At 29.3% G+C, this 18,574-nt stretch overlaps 1 protein-coding gene across 3 annotated transcripts in view; it reads left to right on the top strand.

Annotated features, from left to right (window-relative positions):
• The window catches only part of Cpr (Cytochrome P450 reductase), a 213,466-nt gene that overhangs the window by 118,462 nt on the left and 76,430 nt on the right, over positions 1-18,574 (top strand). The window contains exon 1 of one of the 3 annotated variants that reach the window (XM_075363814.1): positions 5,461-5,556. The exons of the other annotated variants lie outside the window; for them this stretch is intronic. Coding sequence (XP_075219929.1) covers positions 5,476-5,556 — 81 coding nt within the window. The 5' untranslated portion in view covers positions 5,461-5,475. Of the gene's footprint in view, positions 1-5,460; positions 5,557-18,574 lie in introns of those variants that run through there. 3 annotated transcript variants of the gene reach the window in all.

The following is an 18,574-nucleotide window of genomic DNA, read 5'->3' as shown; positions in this document are numbered from 1 at the left end:
CCACACAACATATTTAAAAAATCTCTACTCTTTTCTTTCTTTATTTCCTGTTGTTATTGTTTCACTACATAAAACACCACACACTCCGTACAATTATTCTGAAGAATTTTTTACCAATTCTTAAATCCATATTTAACATTATCAGACCTCTTTCTGAATGAAAGCTTTCCTTGTTTGTTTCAGTCATGCAGTATACTTTTGATCTCTTTATAATTTTAATACGTAGGTAACAAAATTTTGCATCTCTTGTTTATCATGATCCTTTATCTTAATATTTAAAACTCTTTGGAAGTGGATTATCCTGAAGGAGGATTGAAGCTCAGCGTATCCATCTAAATCAAAATGATGAATAAATTTCATCTGTTTTGAAAAAATCTAGTATTTTGATTCTGTTTGCTATGGTCGATCAAAGAAAGTTCTTTGGAATCTGAGATCTAAAAATAGGGTCTTTTTGAAATTACTGTAATAATCTCTCAAATTAAGTGCCTGAAAAAAATTTAAAAGTCAACAAACACAAAACAGAACTGGGTAAATTTTTATATGTATACTTTATAAAAATCCAAAGCTATTTACCCTCAAAGTCAACTGTACATAACATTTTAATAAAATAGTTGCCAGTATAATAAACAGCATTGATTTCCTGTTTACACTCTTACACGCAAGCTTTATGATCATTTATTTTAGTGTTAAGAAAATCAAAAATCATCATCAGAATACACCATTTTTTGTGCTATTCAAATCTATATTTGCTTAATTGATATCTGCTTAAATACAATTTTGCTGCCTCTCTGCATACACACATATCAGCTGTTTAGACTTTACAAGCTTAACCTTCACTAATACTGACAAAATTAATTGGCTTCAACTGACAATATATTTATGATTGATAAATCTTGTACCATGTGAAAAATGCTAAGCCCAACCAGGATTGAAACCCACAACTCCTTTAAGAAAAATCAAGATGCTACCACCATATACAATTATCCAAAACAGAGGTCGATAATAAGTTCAACCATTCAATATAAGCAATTTACATAATTATATGGTGAATAATTTTATAATGATAAGGCTACAAAGAATTATGTAAATGGACCAAGTTTTTAGTAGCATGTGTTGTTATAATAACTTTACACTTTAATTCCTATGTAGAAGAACCTTGCTTATGTAGAAAAAAATTAATAAAATCAGATAGTGTTAAAACAAACAAACTATAAAGTAATTATATTTAAGTTTTAATTAAATTTTAGATGAATAATAAAAATTAAATACAATAGACGTAATTGTAGTTATGTACACACCACGCAAAGTGATCTGCAATAGCTTTTTTTTTCATAAATTAATAAAATAGTATTTTATATATATTATCATAATTTCTATCTGTACTTTTCTATCTATTATTTTGCATAAAATATTGGATAATTTATGGATGAAGTAAATCAGTGGTAATTGATCCTGTTTTACATAGATAAATTAAAATTGCTTATTTTTTCTTTGTATTTATTATTTTTTTATAGAACAGTATTTAATTGTTTTTGATAGTTATTTATTTAATAACTGATATTTAAAGTATAAGTAGTAAATAATATGTTACATTACTGATATTACAAAAATAATTAAGATTTATATCTTTATATATTTCCATTTCATAAAATGCATTAAATATATTAATTGATAAAAATGTACTTATGAGATCATTTTTCAGAATGCTCAACCACTTAAAAAATGTAGATGCTACATAGAGATATTAAACTCAAAACTTAATTTTATTCATTGAAATTTATTGACTAAAGAGGTGGACCAATTTATGATAGATTTTATAATATATTTTATCTTTAGTATTGTAAATGTTATGTTAATGTTATGTTAATTCAGTCTTAGTGAATCTTGTTTTACATCATAAGCAATATTATTAATGGCTAGTAAATCTCATTTTTTTGTAGTTATATGCTTACATGCTCCTACATAATAGCCAGTTTTTTTCATTGAATAAAAGCGCATAAAATTCAGTCGAAAATATAATATACAGAGCGATTCAAAAGTACGAAAACCCCTCAACAACTTTAAAACTATTTCAGATAGAATACTTAACTTTTGGGATAAAGTATTCCAAAACAAACAAACTAGGGGGTGAATTTCAACCCCTTCTTGGGGTGTGGCCGAGAGGTTGTAAATCAAATATTTTAAATAGTAACACTCGATGTTTGATAAATATTTTTAAACCTCTCTTTAAGACTAGAAAAATAGTATAAATAAAAAGTTGGTACAATGTCTGTACCCAAAATGGCAGCAGGACAAATTTTGGATTTTGAAACACAATTGCATTAATAAATTAAGAAACTTATCGCAAATAAATAAATTTATCAAATTTGATTAAATGGATATTATTGAATAAATTTATTTATTAATCATAACGTTTGTGTATTTACTTACATTTCCTTTCAATAAATGTTTGAAATGTCCTCCTGCTGTTTGACAATATGCCATTCGACTGTAAAAGGATGATACTGCATTATTCAATGATTCCCTAGTGATATTTTGTACTGATTCTCAAATTCTACTTTGTAAATCATAGATATCTTGTTTATTATGAAAAACAATACTTTTTAAGTGGCCCCGTAGAAAGTAATCCAATGGTGACAAGTCAGGTGATCTCACTGTCGATTCTATTTGACCCCTTCTGCCAATCCATCTTCCAAGAAAGTTTTCATCAGTTAGAATGCAGTACATCATTTAAAATTTCTTGTACCTGAAAACCGAAATAAGGCAGGGCACAATCTTGTTGAAACCAAATATTTTGGAAGTCAGGACCAACAATGTTTTGAATGTTTAGAACGGTATGATCCAGAAGCAAAGCCTCGTATTTCCCTGCGCTTTAATTTCCATCAATATATACAGGCCTTTTCATTTGTCCACAAACAATATCTGCCCGTACATTTACTTTGACTGGATACTGTATATGTGCCTCATGATACCAGTGAATTAATATCAGTTTAGTTTTGACAATTATGGCAATTTACATGTTGTTTAATAAATTAGGATCTGCACAAATATTGTTCATCGTAATTTCACAGAACTCAAGTGTTCGATATTAGTCATCTTCATCAGTGGCATTTAATAAATGTTAATGTGAAAAGAAAATTATTTTCACAGTTTTGGAAATGTCTTGTATCTCATGTCAAGGTACCTACACAATCATTTTTGATTATTAAAATATATTCAGATGTACATCTTAGTGAACTGTTTACTAATATATTTCTTTTTCTTTGTTATAGGTGAGGATGTTAGCTTTATACAGATATCACTATACATTAGTACGATCTTAAAGGTAGTAAATCAATATATTAGATTTTATTTATATATATCTTTTAATGATTATCTATTTGATTTTCACCATACTCATACTTTGATTTGTTTTATAAAAACCAAAACCCTGTTTGTTATTGTTACGGTTTATGTAAGCAAAAGTCAGGACATACATTTTCAGACTTGACTTTTAATTATATTACGTTGTTTAATTACTATGATGTTGCTAACATCACTCTCGTTAATTATTTTTTAGCAGTTTCTCCTTGGTTTTAATAATAATCATGTTGGACCTGTTGTTTGGGTTTTTAAAAGTTATAGCTCAGTCTGGTAAAATCAAGTTTTTAATTGCTTTTCATTATGAAACAAAAATTTTAATTTAAAAAAACCATTTAAACCAAGTTTCTTGTATTAGAAAATTATTTAATTTAAAATGAAACATCAGATTGATCACTTAATTGAGCAGTTACTGTAATGGTTTTTATATCCCTACTCTAGGGTTCAATTCTATCCCAGTATCTGGAATTTTTCATCCATAATTTTAATATCACCTCATCTTTATAATTAAAATGTATGTTTAAAACATCTAAGGTTAGATTTTTTTTTAAATATCTCCTTTTTTTCTTTTATACCTATTTTACTTGATTTCTCTGAGTGTATTTGATAGGATTTTTATGGCCGTCTATTAATGAAAATTTCTTTTTAGATATCTTTAAAATAATGCTCATAAATCCATATTAACAACTTGAAATGGGTTACAATTAAATTAAATTCTTATGGAAGATGGTTCTGCCCAGATCTCCAAAGAGGTTTCCACTTTCTCTTCCAGTCAGTTATCCTCTTTTTCTTGATCCCATCGTGATAGAAGTCTGGGGATCGGGTCAGCTACCAGATTTCCTCTGTCTGTGAATCTGGGGAGCAGTAATCAATGGAATAACAACTTCCATAGAGAGGTGGCTGAGATTTGCTTTTACATTTTTTCAGGGATTCTATTTACCACCCAAGGATTATACAAGAACCTAAATGATCTCTGAATTGCCTATTAGATAAATTTGTTTTGTCTCTTTCTTAACCGTTAGAGTTAATAAAAAAATATTTATTAGTTTTTATTTTGACTGATCAATTAATTCTCCACAGAAGCTTACAAAAAGAAGCTTTAATGTGGAATTGTGAAAATGGAAATTTTTAGAGTATTAAAAATGCCATGCCTGACCAGAATTCGAAGCCGGGACTTCCAGATGAAAGTTTGAGATGCTATCACCCCATGGGGTGGTTAGCGGAGTAGTAAAACACTATTATTATTTTGTATCACTATTATAAATTGTATATATCTTTTAGTTAACAATTTTATCATCAAAAAAATATTGTAGTGCATTAGTTATATTTTTTTACAATGGATTATGGCCAAGCCAATGGATTATGGATTATGATATTATGGCCAAGCTATATTCAAAATGAAATATGAGGTTAGTTAACAGAATTCAGAAGGTGCGTAAAATTTGATTTTTAAATTTAAAATCAGTATTCAAATGTTCATTAAAAAAAATCATAAATCTATTTTTATTCAACTATTCTTTTATAAGAAGACAAATAAAATTAAAGCCCTGTTTGTTGTTGTTTTGGTGTACAAAAGAAAAAGTCAGGACATACATTTTCAGACTTGACTTTTAATTATTATTTATGTTATGCAATATTTAACCTTATATTCTAGGCTTTTTTTTTTTTAATGAAAAAGCACACATACTTCAAATTAAAAACATACTAAACTGGATAAGTCCATTGCACAAAAATAAAAATATATGTAGCAGGTGATGTTACATATACTCTCCAAACTAGAAGGTATTAGTAGTTCACTCTCACAAAGTAATACCTTCCAAAATAACTAATCCTATTGGTTTTTTCCTTACCCATTTAGTCTACTTCAAACTGGTTGCTAACCCTCCACTTCCACCACTCTAATCTATTTAAATATAATATAAACCCTCAAGATACCTAAGTGAGCACTGAATCGCCTATTAGGAAATTTTTTTTGTCTGCTTCTTAACCATTAGAGTTAATAAAACAATATTTCTTAATTTTTTTTGACTAATGAATTAATTCTCCACAGAAGCTTACAAAGAAGCTTTTACGTGGGATTGTGAAAATGGAAATTTTTAACATATTAAAAATGCCATGCCTGACCAAGATTCGAACTTGGAACTTCCAGATGAAAGGTTGAGATGCTACTACTCCACCAAGGCAATCGGCGGAGTGGTAAAACATTAATATTATATATCACTATTATAATTTATATATATCTGTTAGTTAATGATTTTATCAGCAAAAAATATAGTAGTGCATTACTTATATTTTTTCACAATTAATTATTCATCACAACCAAGATATATTCAAAAAGAAATATGTGGTTATAGAATTCAGAAGGCACTAAAATTTGAATTTTAAATTCAAAATGCAGTATTCAAATTTTGATTAAAAATATCATAGATTTATTTTTATTGAAATATTCTTTTATAAAAATAAATTCTTAACTAAATTTTTTTAAACATAATTCGAAAATATTAATTCTTCACTAGATTTTAACCTCATCTTAGGAAAACGTTCCATTAATTGAAATTTATATTAAGTTATATTTTATAGAAATTTATTTTTGTTATTTTTTAAAAAAAAATATTAGTAGATGCCTACCGAAATGCCTGAGTGGTATCATCACAGCTTTTATCTGAGAGATCCTAGGTTTGAATCCCGGCCAGACATGGCATTTTTCCATGCACTACACAATTTCAAATCCTCATTCCCATATACATTGGTTTGAATTAGAATTTATTTATTACAATCGCTACATATAAAAATAGTAAAATAATAAAAATACAAATATTCAGTACTATACTTATAACTAATGATAATGATCTTTTTCTAAGCCATAACTTTAACACAGGAATTTTGAGAAATTATCAGATGAATGCAACATAATCCAAGGAAAATGTTATAAGCAATCCAAACACATACTCATAAATGATTACTTTAATATCCAGAAACATTCTGGGATCAGTCTCCATTAATGAAGACATGATAGATTAAAATAAAACATTTTACATTTTAAAACCCACTCATTAATTTCTCAGAGTTTATTACCATTCAGTCTATTAGTATCATTTAATTATTCTTTTCCTCAAATTTAAACTTAGATTGTGGTTGCATAAGACATTCCTTATTCGAGGAAAACTGATCTAAGTATTTCTTATTCTATTGTTAGAATATTGAAATTATCAATAATTTCTCAGGAGTGATCTAAATAGTAGTACAAGCAGCATTCCAAGTAACAAATACTTTATATTCGTCTCAAAAAATTTTACCCATGAAAACACTATTCTCATAGTGCACCTACTTACTACCAAACATTTCACTTATTTTATAATCAGTTGTAATCCTTAGAAACCACTTTAATTGATAGTAATTGATAAACCAATTTATTTGATAGTAACTTCAATCCTTCTGAACCACTTTCATTCATGTACTTTTAATTGTTTATGGCAATATCGTTCAGTTTTATTTCTATGGAGACATCATCTACAGTTTTTTTTCCACTTATAAATTTTGTAAAGAGATAGAATACAATTTTGACTAACTTATGACATCATCAGATATACCATCTTTAATCCAAATATTTGCTTTCTGATTCTAATACTAATTTGCCATAAAATAAAGTTTACCAAATGTAATCCCTCTTTAGTATGAGGTACCACCACAATTTATTGTACTTGATCATATCAAAAGCCTTTCTTATAATTTATAAAACACAAATGCACATCCTTTTTAACATCCCTACATTTTTGCACCATCACCTGAATATTGGAGATGAAATTTAAGTCATTTCTGAATCCAAAGTGATTACACTTTTATATTCTGCAGTATTATTATTTTACAAAAAGAATATACTGTAAAAACAAAACTATAAAAATAGTAAATTAATAACTTATTAAATAATATTAAAATTTTTTTCTGAAAATTGGTAGACAAGTTTTTTCTGGTTTTACTACTCAGAATTTTTTTAAATTTATATTTACTGTACACTTTTTTATAATAATTTATTTAGTCAGTTGTCAAGAAGCCTACATTGCTATTTATCTAAATGACCTTGAACTTAAGGTTAAAATTTAATTGATATGAACCTCAGTTTGTGTTGAAGAGTATTAAATATTGAGCTATAATTGATAAATTGTCAACATATTAATAACACTGTTATTTCCTAGTAAACTGTCGCCATTAAATAATAATTATTAATTGATGAGGTCAGGTGTGCCTTATCTTTTCATGATTGTTGTTATTTTAGCGCATTACATGTCAGCTATAAGTTATTAACTGTCTTTTAATCAGTTCTGATAAAAGATATTTTAAAAATTCTTTGAATGAAAATACTTGTGATAAAGAAATAAAAATGTTGTTTTGTGTGTTTTAAATGCTATATTAAAATTTGTTTGATTGAATTTCAAATACATTTCTTATAACATTGTTACTGATTTGTTTTATGTCTAATAAAATTATAATTATTTCCAACATAAATATTTTTTATAAAAATAAATGGAAATTGGGTTAAAAAAAACAATACAGGAGTTGTAGGTTTTTAAATATTATGTTTGTTTTTTTTACATTCATAATCCAAAAGATACAGAACAGCATAGTTTACTCGTATTAAAAATCGTATAGTGTTTTTTTGCATTAGCTTACATTCGCTATTTACCAGTAATTTATTATTTGTATTATCTAAGTATCTTTATCTGCCAATATTACATTTTTCGCTTGTACCGTAAATATTACATTTTCCTTTGGTTTTATTCATACGTCAAGTTGAGTCTTCTGCGATAGAATAGAAAAAAAATCATCAATTTCATTGATAATGAGTTTTATATTAAACTAGATCTCATGAATAATAAGAGACATAATTTTAACCAGTTCGCACCTCATCCTGACCTCCTTAGGAGATCGTCTTGTGACGATCCCGGTCGTCACACCATCCTCTCCGTTCCTAGCCCTGACGGGCTTTACCGGAGGTCATCTTTTAAATCCTCTAAAATTGATAACACAACACGGTCATCAGTTTAGCCTCTGTCAGGATGCCACGGGTGCAAATGCCTCGCAGACATTTCCATCAGTGTGCACAACCTACTGTCGCCTTCGTGTGGCCTCTTCCAACCACGACACCGTACCATCACTTTCCACCCTCAGATATCAAATTAACCGATTCGCTGAAGAACGATCGCCGCGCTTTTCTCTTACACCGAAGGTTTCACACAAAAACTCTTCCTATATTTAACTTCAGTTAGACTTAATCAAGCGGACTTAATCAAGTACGCTTGATTAAGCGTATTATTTGAAACAAAAAATACTATTCTCATACCAATAAAATTAGTGTTGATTACAAAAACGATAATTTTGTTCTACAATTCAATTTACTCAGCCCTCTTGATTTACTTAAAAATCAAGAAATAAATTCACCAATTTAATAAGCCTCTAATGAAAACATATCTTCTCTCTCTCTACTCTGATCCGCTTTCGGGAACGAGGTCAATACCTACACTCTTCCACACTGCAGCTCCATCACAGAATTCTTAACACATCCATTCTCATCCTAACAGCGAATATCTTGGCTAACCGGGGCTCGATGCCAAAACCCCTATTTAGAGGATGCAAGTACCCAGGTGGGCCCCTAGCCACCCGGGTTGCTATTCTATCTATACGTCTATAACAGCATCATACCGCCACAGCCATCTTCCGCAGGGCTAAAAATCTAAGGAAGCCAGCAGCTATGTTCTATTCCTTTTCGGTTTTCCAGTTAACTTGCAGATCAAAACCAGAATTGATCCTCGCAAGTCCTGTAGCTGTTTTGATACGTTCAATTTCGTTCATGGGGCAGATAGCTGTTCGATTAGCTTTCTGTGCAAAACTCCCGTCAGATAACATATTGACTAATTAAACAGTGCCTTAGGTGCAAAAGTTTTATTGCTACCTTGCTGATCCACAATAAAGAAAATATCTGCATAATGCCACAAATGAAATTAGATCAGGATGAAGGGGCCAGCCCAGTTCCTGTAGTAATTTATACAAGGAAGAAAAATAATAAAAGAGGGTGATCAGTCTTCAGTACTACGTCTGATCAGGATAGATCATGATTATCATTTTTCCTGGGATGCTTGGATCTTTTATCAAAATTTGTATTAATGGCATTTGCTGTAAAGATTATAGTGTAAGGGTTTAACTTTTTTAATTTATGCTTCTTTATCAAATATAATTCTAGTAAAGCTACATTTTGATTTTCTATTATGAGATTTCTAGAAAATTTAGAAATTCAAATGTCATTATTTAATTTTATTAGTGTAAAACATTACAAGTCATTATCATTACGTAATGGCGATAGCATTTTTGTAAAAATGATAAAAGAATTTCAGTTTTAGAACTAACAGAGTTAAAGAGTGAATTAAAAAATAATAACATTTAATAAAATAAGTAATTGCACTTGCATGTTAGGATGCAATGTTATAATGTACTATTATTTCTTGAGCTGCACTCGTTAATTATATCTAATAAATTAATTCCGCTCAATTTAATCTGTTTTACTTTTGCGATTATATAATATTTTTTTGTCTTTGAGTTTGTTTTTTTTTTTTTTGTAAGCGATTATTATGAATTGTGTTATTATGTGTTTTTTACTGAAATGTTTATTTCTGTTAGCAGTATGAAATTATATTATTATTATTGTAATCTAGGTTCTAGTCCTAGTCAGGTACATAATTTATCTTCCACGATTAACTAAAAATACATTATAACCGGTGAACAATAAACGATTTCGGAGTTAATTTGTTATAATATATATCGGATTTGTTATAATATATATCATTCGATTATAACGAAATACGGTGTTGATTTAAGACTAGAAACAAAGATCAAAAGGGATAGTTTTTAATTTTAATTATGGCCGTAGATTAATTCCTTATCTTCCCGCTTGTCAGCGCCACTAGCAAAGATAACGATTTCTGAACAGAATTCCTTTTATGTTTTGCAGTTTGCCAAATATGAATCTGTATTTACAGTTCTAATTCTTGTTCCGTAGTTAGTTCGATTGTGATCCTCAAAGTATTACGTTTGTCGACGGCGTAATCAGTTTATGAAACTGCCGGACATCTTTGTAAAGGGTCTTGGTAAGGGAAGGATGTCTGAAGAAAATGTCGAACATATCAGGTAGTACTCGTATTTGATGAGTACTACCTGATATTGCCAATATAAGGTCGTTAGTTATGCTTTATGTTACTGTTATGTTATATTATTTATTGTTGTAATGTTTTGTTGGTGTTTTTGTGTTGCGTTTTATGATTCGTTGTGTGTCGAACTCATTTTTACCTTTCGGGTAGGTAGAGTTCAGTTTCTTCATTCTTAGAAAGTCATTCAGTCTTGTTTGAGACTTGGCTAGATATGTTTTGTTTGGAGTTTATGTTAGTAGTACACCGACGGGAGTGTCGCTTGTGGCAGGCTTGACTGAAAGATGTCATTCCCGAGCTACTGAAGATGGCCTCTGGTAAAGCCCATAAGGACTAGGTACGGAGGGGATGGCGTGGCGACCGAAACTGTCACATGGAGGGTGTCTTCCCGTTTGGGGTCAGTACTCGTATTTCCTCTGTAGTGCTAAAATATCTGTTAGGAAGACCAGCCGTAAATTAGCAATGCCGGTGATTACAGTGTGGAATGTTGTAAGGAAACGCTTACGTATGCGTTTACAGCTGTTACAGGCTTTGAAACCTACCGACTTCACAATCAAAGTTTTGCAATGTGAAGATGACTGTTTCGTGATCGCATTGAATTTAGTGATGACTCAAAATTTCATCTTAGTGGAATAGTTGCTACTCATATTAGTGGAAACGTAATATTTGGGGTCCAGAAAACCCTACCCGATTCGAAAGGAACTCCCCAAAATTTAACGTTTTCTGTGCGATATCCCGACGAGAAGTCTATGGGCCTTTTTTTTTTTTTGGCTGAAGTAAGTTTTACAAGAGTTGCTTATTTGGATATGCCGTGTACATTTTCTTAACAAAGATGACCAGAGAATTTTATTAGCAAAGAGATGATGCACCTTCTCTCTGTTATAAATCAGTACGCGATCGGTTGAATGACGTTTCTCACGATCGCTGGTGTGGTCGTTAACCCGACTACAGAGTTTGTTTGCGGTGGCCTCCAAGGTTATCCGATTTGACCCCGTGTGATGTTATTCTTTGGGGGTTATATATAGGATCTTGTTTACATACCTAGACTTCCTATTTATCTAATTGAAGCATAGGATTTAAGCAGCTGAGGTTTCCATTATTCCAGACATGCCGGTTAAAGTACGGGACTAACTCCCTATTGGTTGAATGTATGCTGTTTGCGTGTTAAACCACGATAATTTTATTTGTACACACTGTACTATAAATTATAAATTACAAATACTATACGCTTGATACAACGTAACAAGAAGGGAGCATAATATTTATTCAGAACTGTAAGTAAGATACTCATTTGTTAACAATACTTATCAAAATCATAACGTTTTCAATTATTTTTCCCATCTTCACCCAAATTACGAGGGCTATCTGTAAATTAACTCGGGTCGAGTAATAAAAAATAACAAATCTGATTGAAAAATATTTGCTGTACAAAAATATCATACATACTTCTCGATATAGTACCCTTTCAAATTCATTACAATTTTATATTCTCATTAATTAAATTTCGTATTACTTTCGTGAAAAGTAAATGAATATCTCAGTTACTAATAAGACCACTCACTCGTATTAAAAATATGTTAGGTTATAATTTTTCTACAAGTTTATATTGTTCTTAATTAAAATTTCGTACCATTAATATGGAATAATTTTTAATTGCTCGCACGTTAATAATAGGTTAAAACATTTTATATGTGCGTGAGAGTGTAATGATTTCGGGAGCACTTTAGAACCCATCGGGTTGGTCTAGTGGTGAACGCGTCTTCCCAAATCAGCTGATTTGGAAGTCGAGAGTTTCAGCGTTCAAGTCCTAATAAAGTCAGTTATTTTTACACGGATTTGAATACTAGATCGTGGATACCGGTGTTCTTTGGTGGTTGGGTTTCAATTAACCACACATCTCAATAATGGTCGAACTGAGACTGTACAATACTACACTTCATTTACACTCATACATATCCTCATTCATCCTCTGAAATATTATCTGAACGGTAATTACCGGAGGCTAAACAGGAAAAAGAAAGGGAGAACTTTAGAAAGCTCTATATTTCGGTCAGTATTCGTATCTATTTTTTACTTCATCTGATTTTACTTCTTTGTGCTTCGTACAAGGAAGTATTGTGATCGCAAAAAATATCGATTTTCAGATTTCAACGGAAATATCCATTTTGACCATCCATATATCCACTTTTACTAGTTTCGGCGTGACGTCTGTTTGTGCGTACGTACGTATGTATCTCGCATAACTCAAAAACGATTAGCCGTAGAATGTTGAAATTTTGGATTTAGAACTGTTGTAACATCTAGTTTTGCACTTCCTCTTTTGATTAAAATCGACTGGACCAAAAGTATTCAAAAAAGCTCAAAATCCAAAACATTTGGATTTTGGACTTTTTCTTAACTACAGTAATTAGCCCTGATTGAGAGCTATTCAACGATATATCATAAGCGGTACTTATTTTCATTGATTCTAGAGTTATAACCTAATAAAATTTTGATTAATGAAATATTTGCATCTTACAAGAGGAAGGCACGTCGGTTCAAATCAGACTTCATCTCCTTTTTTTTAATTTAAATATATTAATTTATTAATAATTATTAACCCCTGATTGTAAAAAGTTTTTTACGATAAATAATAATTCAATAATAGCAATAAAAAACAAAAATAAATTAGAAAAAGATCCGAAGTTTTTAATGTCAGAATAAACAAAAACGTTCATGCGGACAAATGTTCTGTTTATCTTCATTTTTCCTTTGTCGACCATTTCGTGAATTTTTAACGAACATTTATTTCTTAAGAAGTGGTTGAGATATTTCAATGAATTTGTTGATGTTAATGTACTCGACAATATATTCTACAGAATTATATATTATTATATTATAACTATATTTGACAATTTTACACTCGAAGATTCTAAAATAGCGCCCATTAAAATTTATTAATCAAATTCTTCTAACAGATATGAGAACTTGAATAAGATAACTGTGAATAAACCCAGAAAAAAGTGACCAAGTTTCACAAATAACCAAAATGTTTGTTTACCATTTAGGATTAGAGTTAATATGGATTTAGCCGTTGGAATTCTGTTATTTCACACACTACATTTAGCAGGTTGTTATTCCTTCTGATTTTTCAAACATTGTGGAATCATCTGATTTTAATAAGAGATGTAATTTATTTACCACCGTAAGTATTAAATGTTTTATCGAACTATGTTGTTTAGATAAAATGTTAAGCTTTATAATGTGAAAAAAATGACATCATATCTGTTCAAATCTGTTTTCACTTTCTTCATTAATAGAATTAAGAACAATCTCTATTATTAGTAATGTTATAGATATAACAGGCACAGAATTGTCAGATAGCGTAATTTTTGCGATCCATTTAATTTCAGTTTTTTATGAACCGGTTTGAATAAATGAAAAGTAATTTTGTTTAAAATAAAAGATTTAACAAATTATTTAATAAATATTTAGATAAAAACTAATTTTTGCGAAACTATTAATGATGAAAAAATTTAAACGGTTGCAATTCTGGAATTTTCAAACTTATTTATTTTTTAGAACATGTTCACCAATTTTTATTAGAAAAACATAAGTTGATGGATAGAAGGAAAATTAAGGGAGGTAGGGGATTTGTCCACACGATCGTTTTTGTTTATTTTGAAATCCTGAATCAGTCCCTAAGTTTTGACTGCCATCTTTCAAGACACATTGTCTATTAAAAACATATTAAACTAAAATTACTCTAAAAGTTGTTGATATTGTCATCGATTAAAATTTGCTGTTATTATTATGAAATGATTCCATTACTGTCATGTTAATGAGAGGTTGAACATTTTTAACATTATATGTATTTAGTGGATGTGCGCGCGCGCGCGAATTTGTCAATTTTTAGCTGTGTGTAATGGTTTTGGAAAATCTCTTGAAATCGCATTGCTTTGATCAGTGCCCTCATCCTTTTTTGTACTACAATTTTTATTTAGCTTTTATTTAACCATTCATACATATTGTATAAAAGAAAAATAATTTTAAAAACAAATTAAATAGAATATCTTTCTTTGTTGTTGTATAGAATTTTTTTTCAAATATATATATTATGTTCCGACTTCAACAGTTAGGCAATAAATAGGTTGCGTAGTTTTTGCGGATGCTTGTTCTGAACTGTTTAGAAAACTCTTTGTGGTCGTATACATACGAGTATATTTGATCTGTGTTGGTAAAGTGGTTTGCGTAGTAGTATTTAATTGCATGTTCATTATACCTCGTTTCAAGGTCTTGACATTTTTATCATTTAATTCAGCCTCGTTAAACATGCATTACCGCACAGCTTATATGAGTACAATCAACCAAAAATATGTTATTTGGTTTTTGTCGGATTTAATGTGTTTGCAAATTACATATTGTTTACGTACAATCCATTGAACGGTTCCTCTTCACTGTGTTAAAGTACCGATAAATAATACTCCACAGTTTTTATTTTTCGGGAAAATAATTTTTTCTTCTTTTTGTATATAGTTATAAAATTTCATAGATGTCTGATGGTGTAGTGGATATTCGGATTCGTCTGTTGAACCAATTAAATCTCAGAATTTAATTTTCTGAGATGTCTTGCGATTGCATTTTAATTTTATCTAAAGCAGGGTTCCCATCCTTTTTGTATCCTAGAGCACATTTTAAAGTACCGGTAGGACGATGGGCACCATCAATTTTTTGGAAGGAATTTTACATTTTGATATAATTAATAATATGTATAATACAAAAAATATTTATTTCTATTTGTCATTTTAACTGTTAAAATACATACAAATTATTATTTAAGTTACGTTAAATGAATACATGCAAAGTTTTCATTATATAAAAAACGAATTATAAAAAATATCAATCTCAAAGTCAGTGTGATTTTTAACATTCTATTTGATTGACCAGTGTCTCATAATTAGGACAGTATGTGTTCGTGTTCGTAAACAATCATCACGATGCTCATCAATGAATTAGATCTATTTTTGATTTTATTGTATTCACGGTCGAAAACAATGATTCGCAATCGTATGTGGAATCGGAAAATAATTTTATCTTGTACGGTGCTCGTTTTAAGAATGGAAAGTTTACTCTGTTCACTTAATTCCGCAAGTTTTCATTTGATATATGGGTTTTAGCGTAATGTCATTCTGAAGATCTAAACTTTCTAGCTCTTCATCTCTTAGTTGAACAAGTTCTGCAATGAATGCAGCCATTCTTATTATGTTTACTTGGCTTGGCAAGTACGTAAAAAAAAGTAAATAAATAAAAATAAAAAAAAGCTGATAAAAAAAGAGATCATTGGCACGATGGATGTAATCTCTTTCAAACTTTACTGTAAGATCTTGAAGATGTTAACAAATGATGATAATTAAATTCACTGTCGCCTACCATTTTCTTCATATTTGGTAAATGCACGAGATCCCATCTCCAGTTGTGATATTTGTAAAACCAGTTTTACTTTAAATTTGTTTGTGTATTCAGAGTCATCATTTTAATGACATGTTTGTCTTTTCCTTCCGGTTTAAAGAATTCAGTTTCCATGTTGCCTCTAAGAAAGCCCAAATCCACCAGTTAGTCAGTAAAGGTCAGTTAGTTCATTGAAATTTTTCCTTGTTTTTATTTCTTCAGTCAAGCTTAAAAACCATAAAATGCAGCGAAAACGGGTTAAAAGCAGAGCAGTATAAATAAAGGAATAAATAAAAGATATTTAAAATATAAAACTGCAGAAAACACGGTAAAAAAAAGCTGGCAGTGAATTGAATAGCTTTCTCGGCTAAGCCGATCGAGTAGAAAGGAGGTGAAAACTTCTGGCTTATTTTTTTTTTCAAGATATACTTCAGAGTAAGGGCTATAAAAAAATTAAGATTTTTTATTTTAGATGCAATTGGTAACTTGCGAGATGGATTTAAATTAAAAATAAATTTAAAAAAGTTTGGAAGAATGTTTTTTGTTACCGCAGACAATTGGGTTGGGATATGCAGAAGGTTTGTATAGTGGTTTGAAGTCTTATTGATATAGAAAATTATGCAAAACTCACATTAACTCCTTTTCTGAAACAAGATATAGATAAAAAAAGAAAAAAATGTATAGTCATTTTTGGGGTAGGGATGTGAATATTAAATAAAAAGTTTTGGTAACGTGTGATCTTGATAAAAAAAATGTATAAGAAAAATGTTTTGCTAAAGTGCCCCAGTAAAGATTTGAAATTTTATTTCAGCCAAAACACCCCTACCCCTTTTTCCAGTTTTTACCAAAATTTAATACATTCTTTTCCTTCCTGAGGTAGAACCTATCTACCAAGTTTGAAGAAAATCGGTCAAAGGCCCAGAGTTAAAAGACGAAATACAAGCCACCATACATATGTACATTCGCACAAACGTCCATCCAACAAAAATAAATTTTTTGGACTTGGCAGCATTGGAATAACACTTTTTTCGTACATTATTTATAATTTATTTAAATCTATTTCTTTTGTTAATTTTTTTTTAATGTCTCCTAAAGGCAGAAAACTTAAAAATATACTTTTTTTTTACCGATCATATACTTTACTGTTACAGGTACAGCAGCATACTATTAAAAACAGATGATAATTAGAACTAGAATAATTAGAAACAGTTAGATAATTAGTCATGGTTATGACTAATTAACTTTTATTCAATTTAAACAGCTGTTTAACAATATATCATCTGTTCTTAATCATTTTTACCAGTTGTTTTGTAATGAATGAAAAATGTGATTTAACTGAAATTGCTGTTTTTATTTGAAAGCTGCCATTTTGTTTCTATAAATCCTAGAAGGTTGAAATTTTTATAGAACGTTTTTAGAACCTTCGTTAAAAGGTCTGTAAAGTTTTAGTAGAATCGGTGGGGGAATGACTGGACGATGGTACTAAATCAAAAGCGTATACTTCTTCGTAGAGCACTATGGTTATGCTACGTAGAATGATTACGTATTTTATGGATAAGTGTATCTTTGTTTTAAAAGGTTTTGTTTTCTACTTTGGATATATTGTTAAATAAATAAATTTTATGCGACAATCATTGTTAAACATCATTCCTATTTGGTCACCGTCACAAAAAAAAGTAATATAATTTTTGTGTTAAAGGTATACCGAAAACTATAAAATTAAAAGATGAAATGATATACAACTTTTCTTTCATCGCCTAACTAAATTCTAATTAGTTGATGATTACTTTAAATATGAAAATTAATTCGCCCTTTTTCCTGCTTCTGGGTAGAAGTGGATCATAGTTTCTTTTTCTTTATATTTACAAATTAGCAGAATTATGAAATATTGATATGTAAATGTACTTCAAAAATAATTTGTTTGCCCTTTCTTCATTTGATTAATTAAAATATTTGTATTATCTTTTCTATAAATTTAACCTTTCATTTTTTAATATTATTAGTTTTATTATTTTTTTAATATCCTTTTTTTTATTTTGTTTCACCTTCATAATGAAGGATTCAGAATAATAAATTATTTACAATGATTAAAAACTTATTTATTATAATTATAGTTTAGATAATTCCATTTCATTTCTTGTTATAAAGATAAATCCTTGACATAAAGAAAAAATAATGTTTATTGTATGAATTATAATTCCTATTTATTTTTTTATTTTTATTTTTTCTTTATCTTATTTATAAAGTTGACTGTTTTGTCATTAATTTAGTTTACTTTTATTTTTCTTTTCATTATAAAATTTAACCTAATTTTGATTGATTAATTAATTGATTCTGTTTTTTTAGAGTTCTTAAACTTTCGATATTTTTCTGTTACGATGATACAAAAGACCCCACTTTAATACAGTTCTGATTATTTAATTAGTCGTAGGTAGGTAGACAATTTTCCTCATAAAAGTTGGTTTATGTATGTTATGGCATTTATTGTTACGGTTTAAATTATTAGTCACCAAAAAAATACCGTACTCTATAAACTACTTTAAGGTTTAATTTCGAATGATATATTGATGTAACCCTTAAATATGGATTTAGCC

The sequence above is a fragment of the Lycorma delicatula genome, chromosome 4 (genome assembly GCF_047948215.1).
Source record: "Lycorma delicatula isolate Av1 chromosome 4, ASM4794821v1, whole genome shotgun sequence".
Classification (NCBI taxonomy): Eukaryota; Metazoa; Arthropoda; class Insecta; order Hemiptera; family Fulgoridae; genus Lycorma; species Lycorma delicatula.
This window is presented reverse-complemented; position numbering and strand designations above follow the sequence as displayed.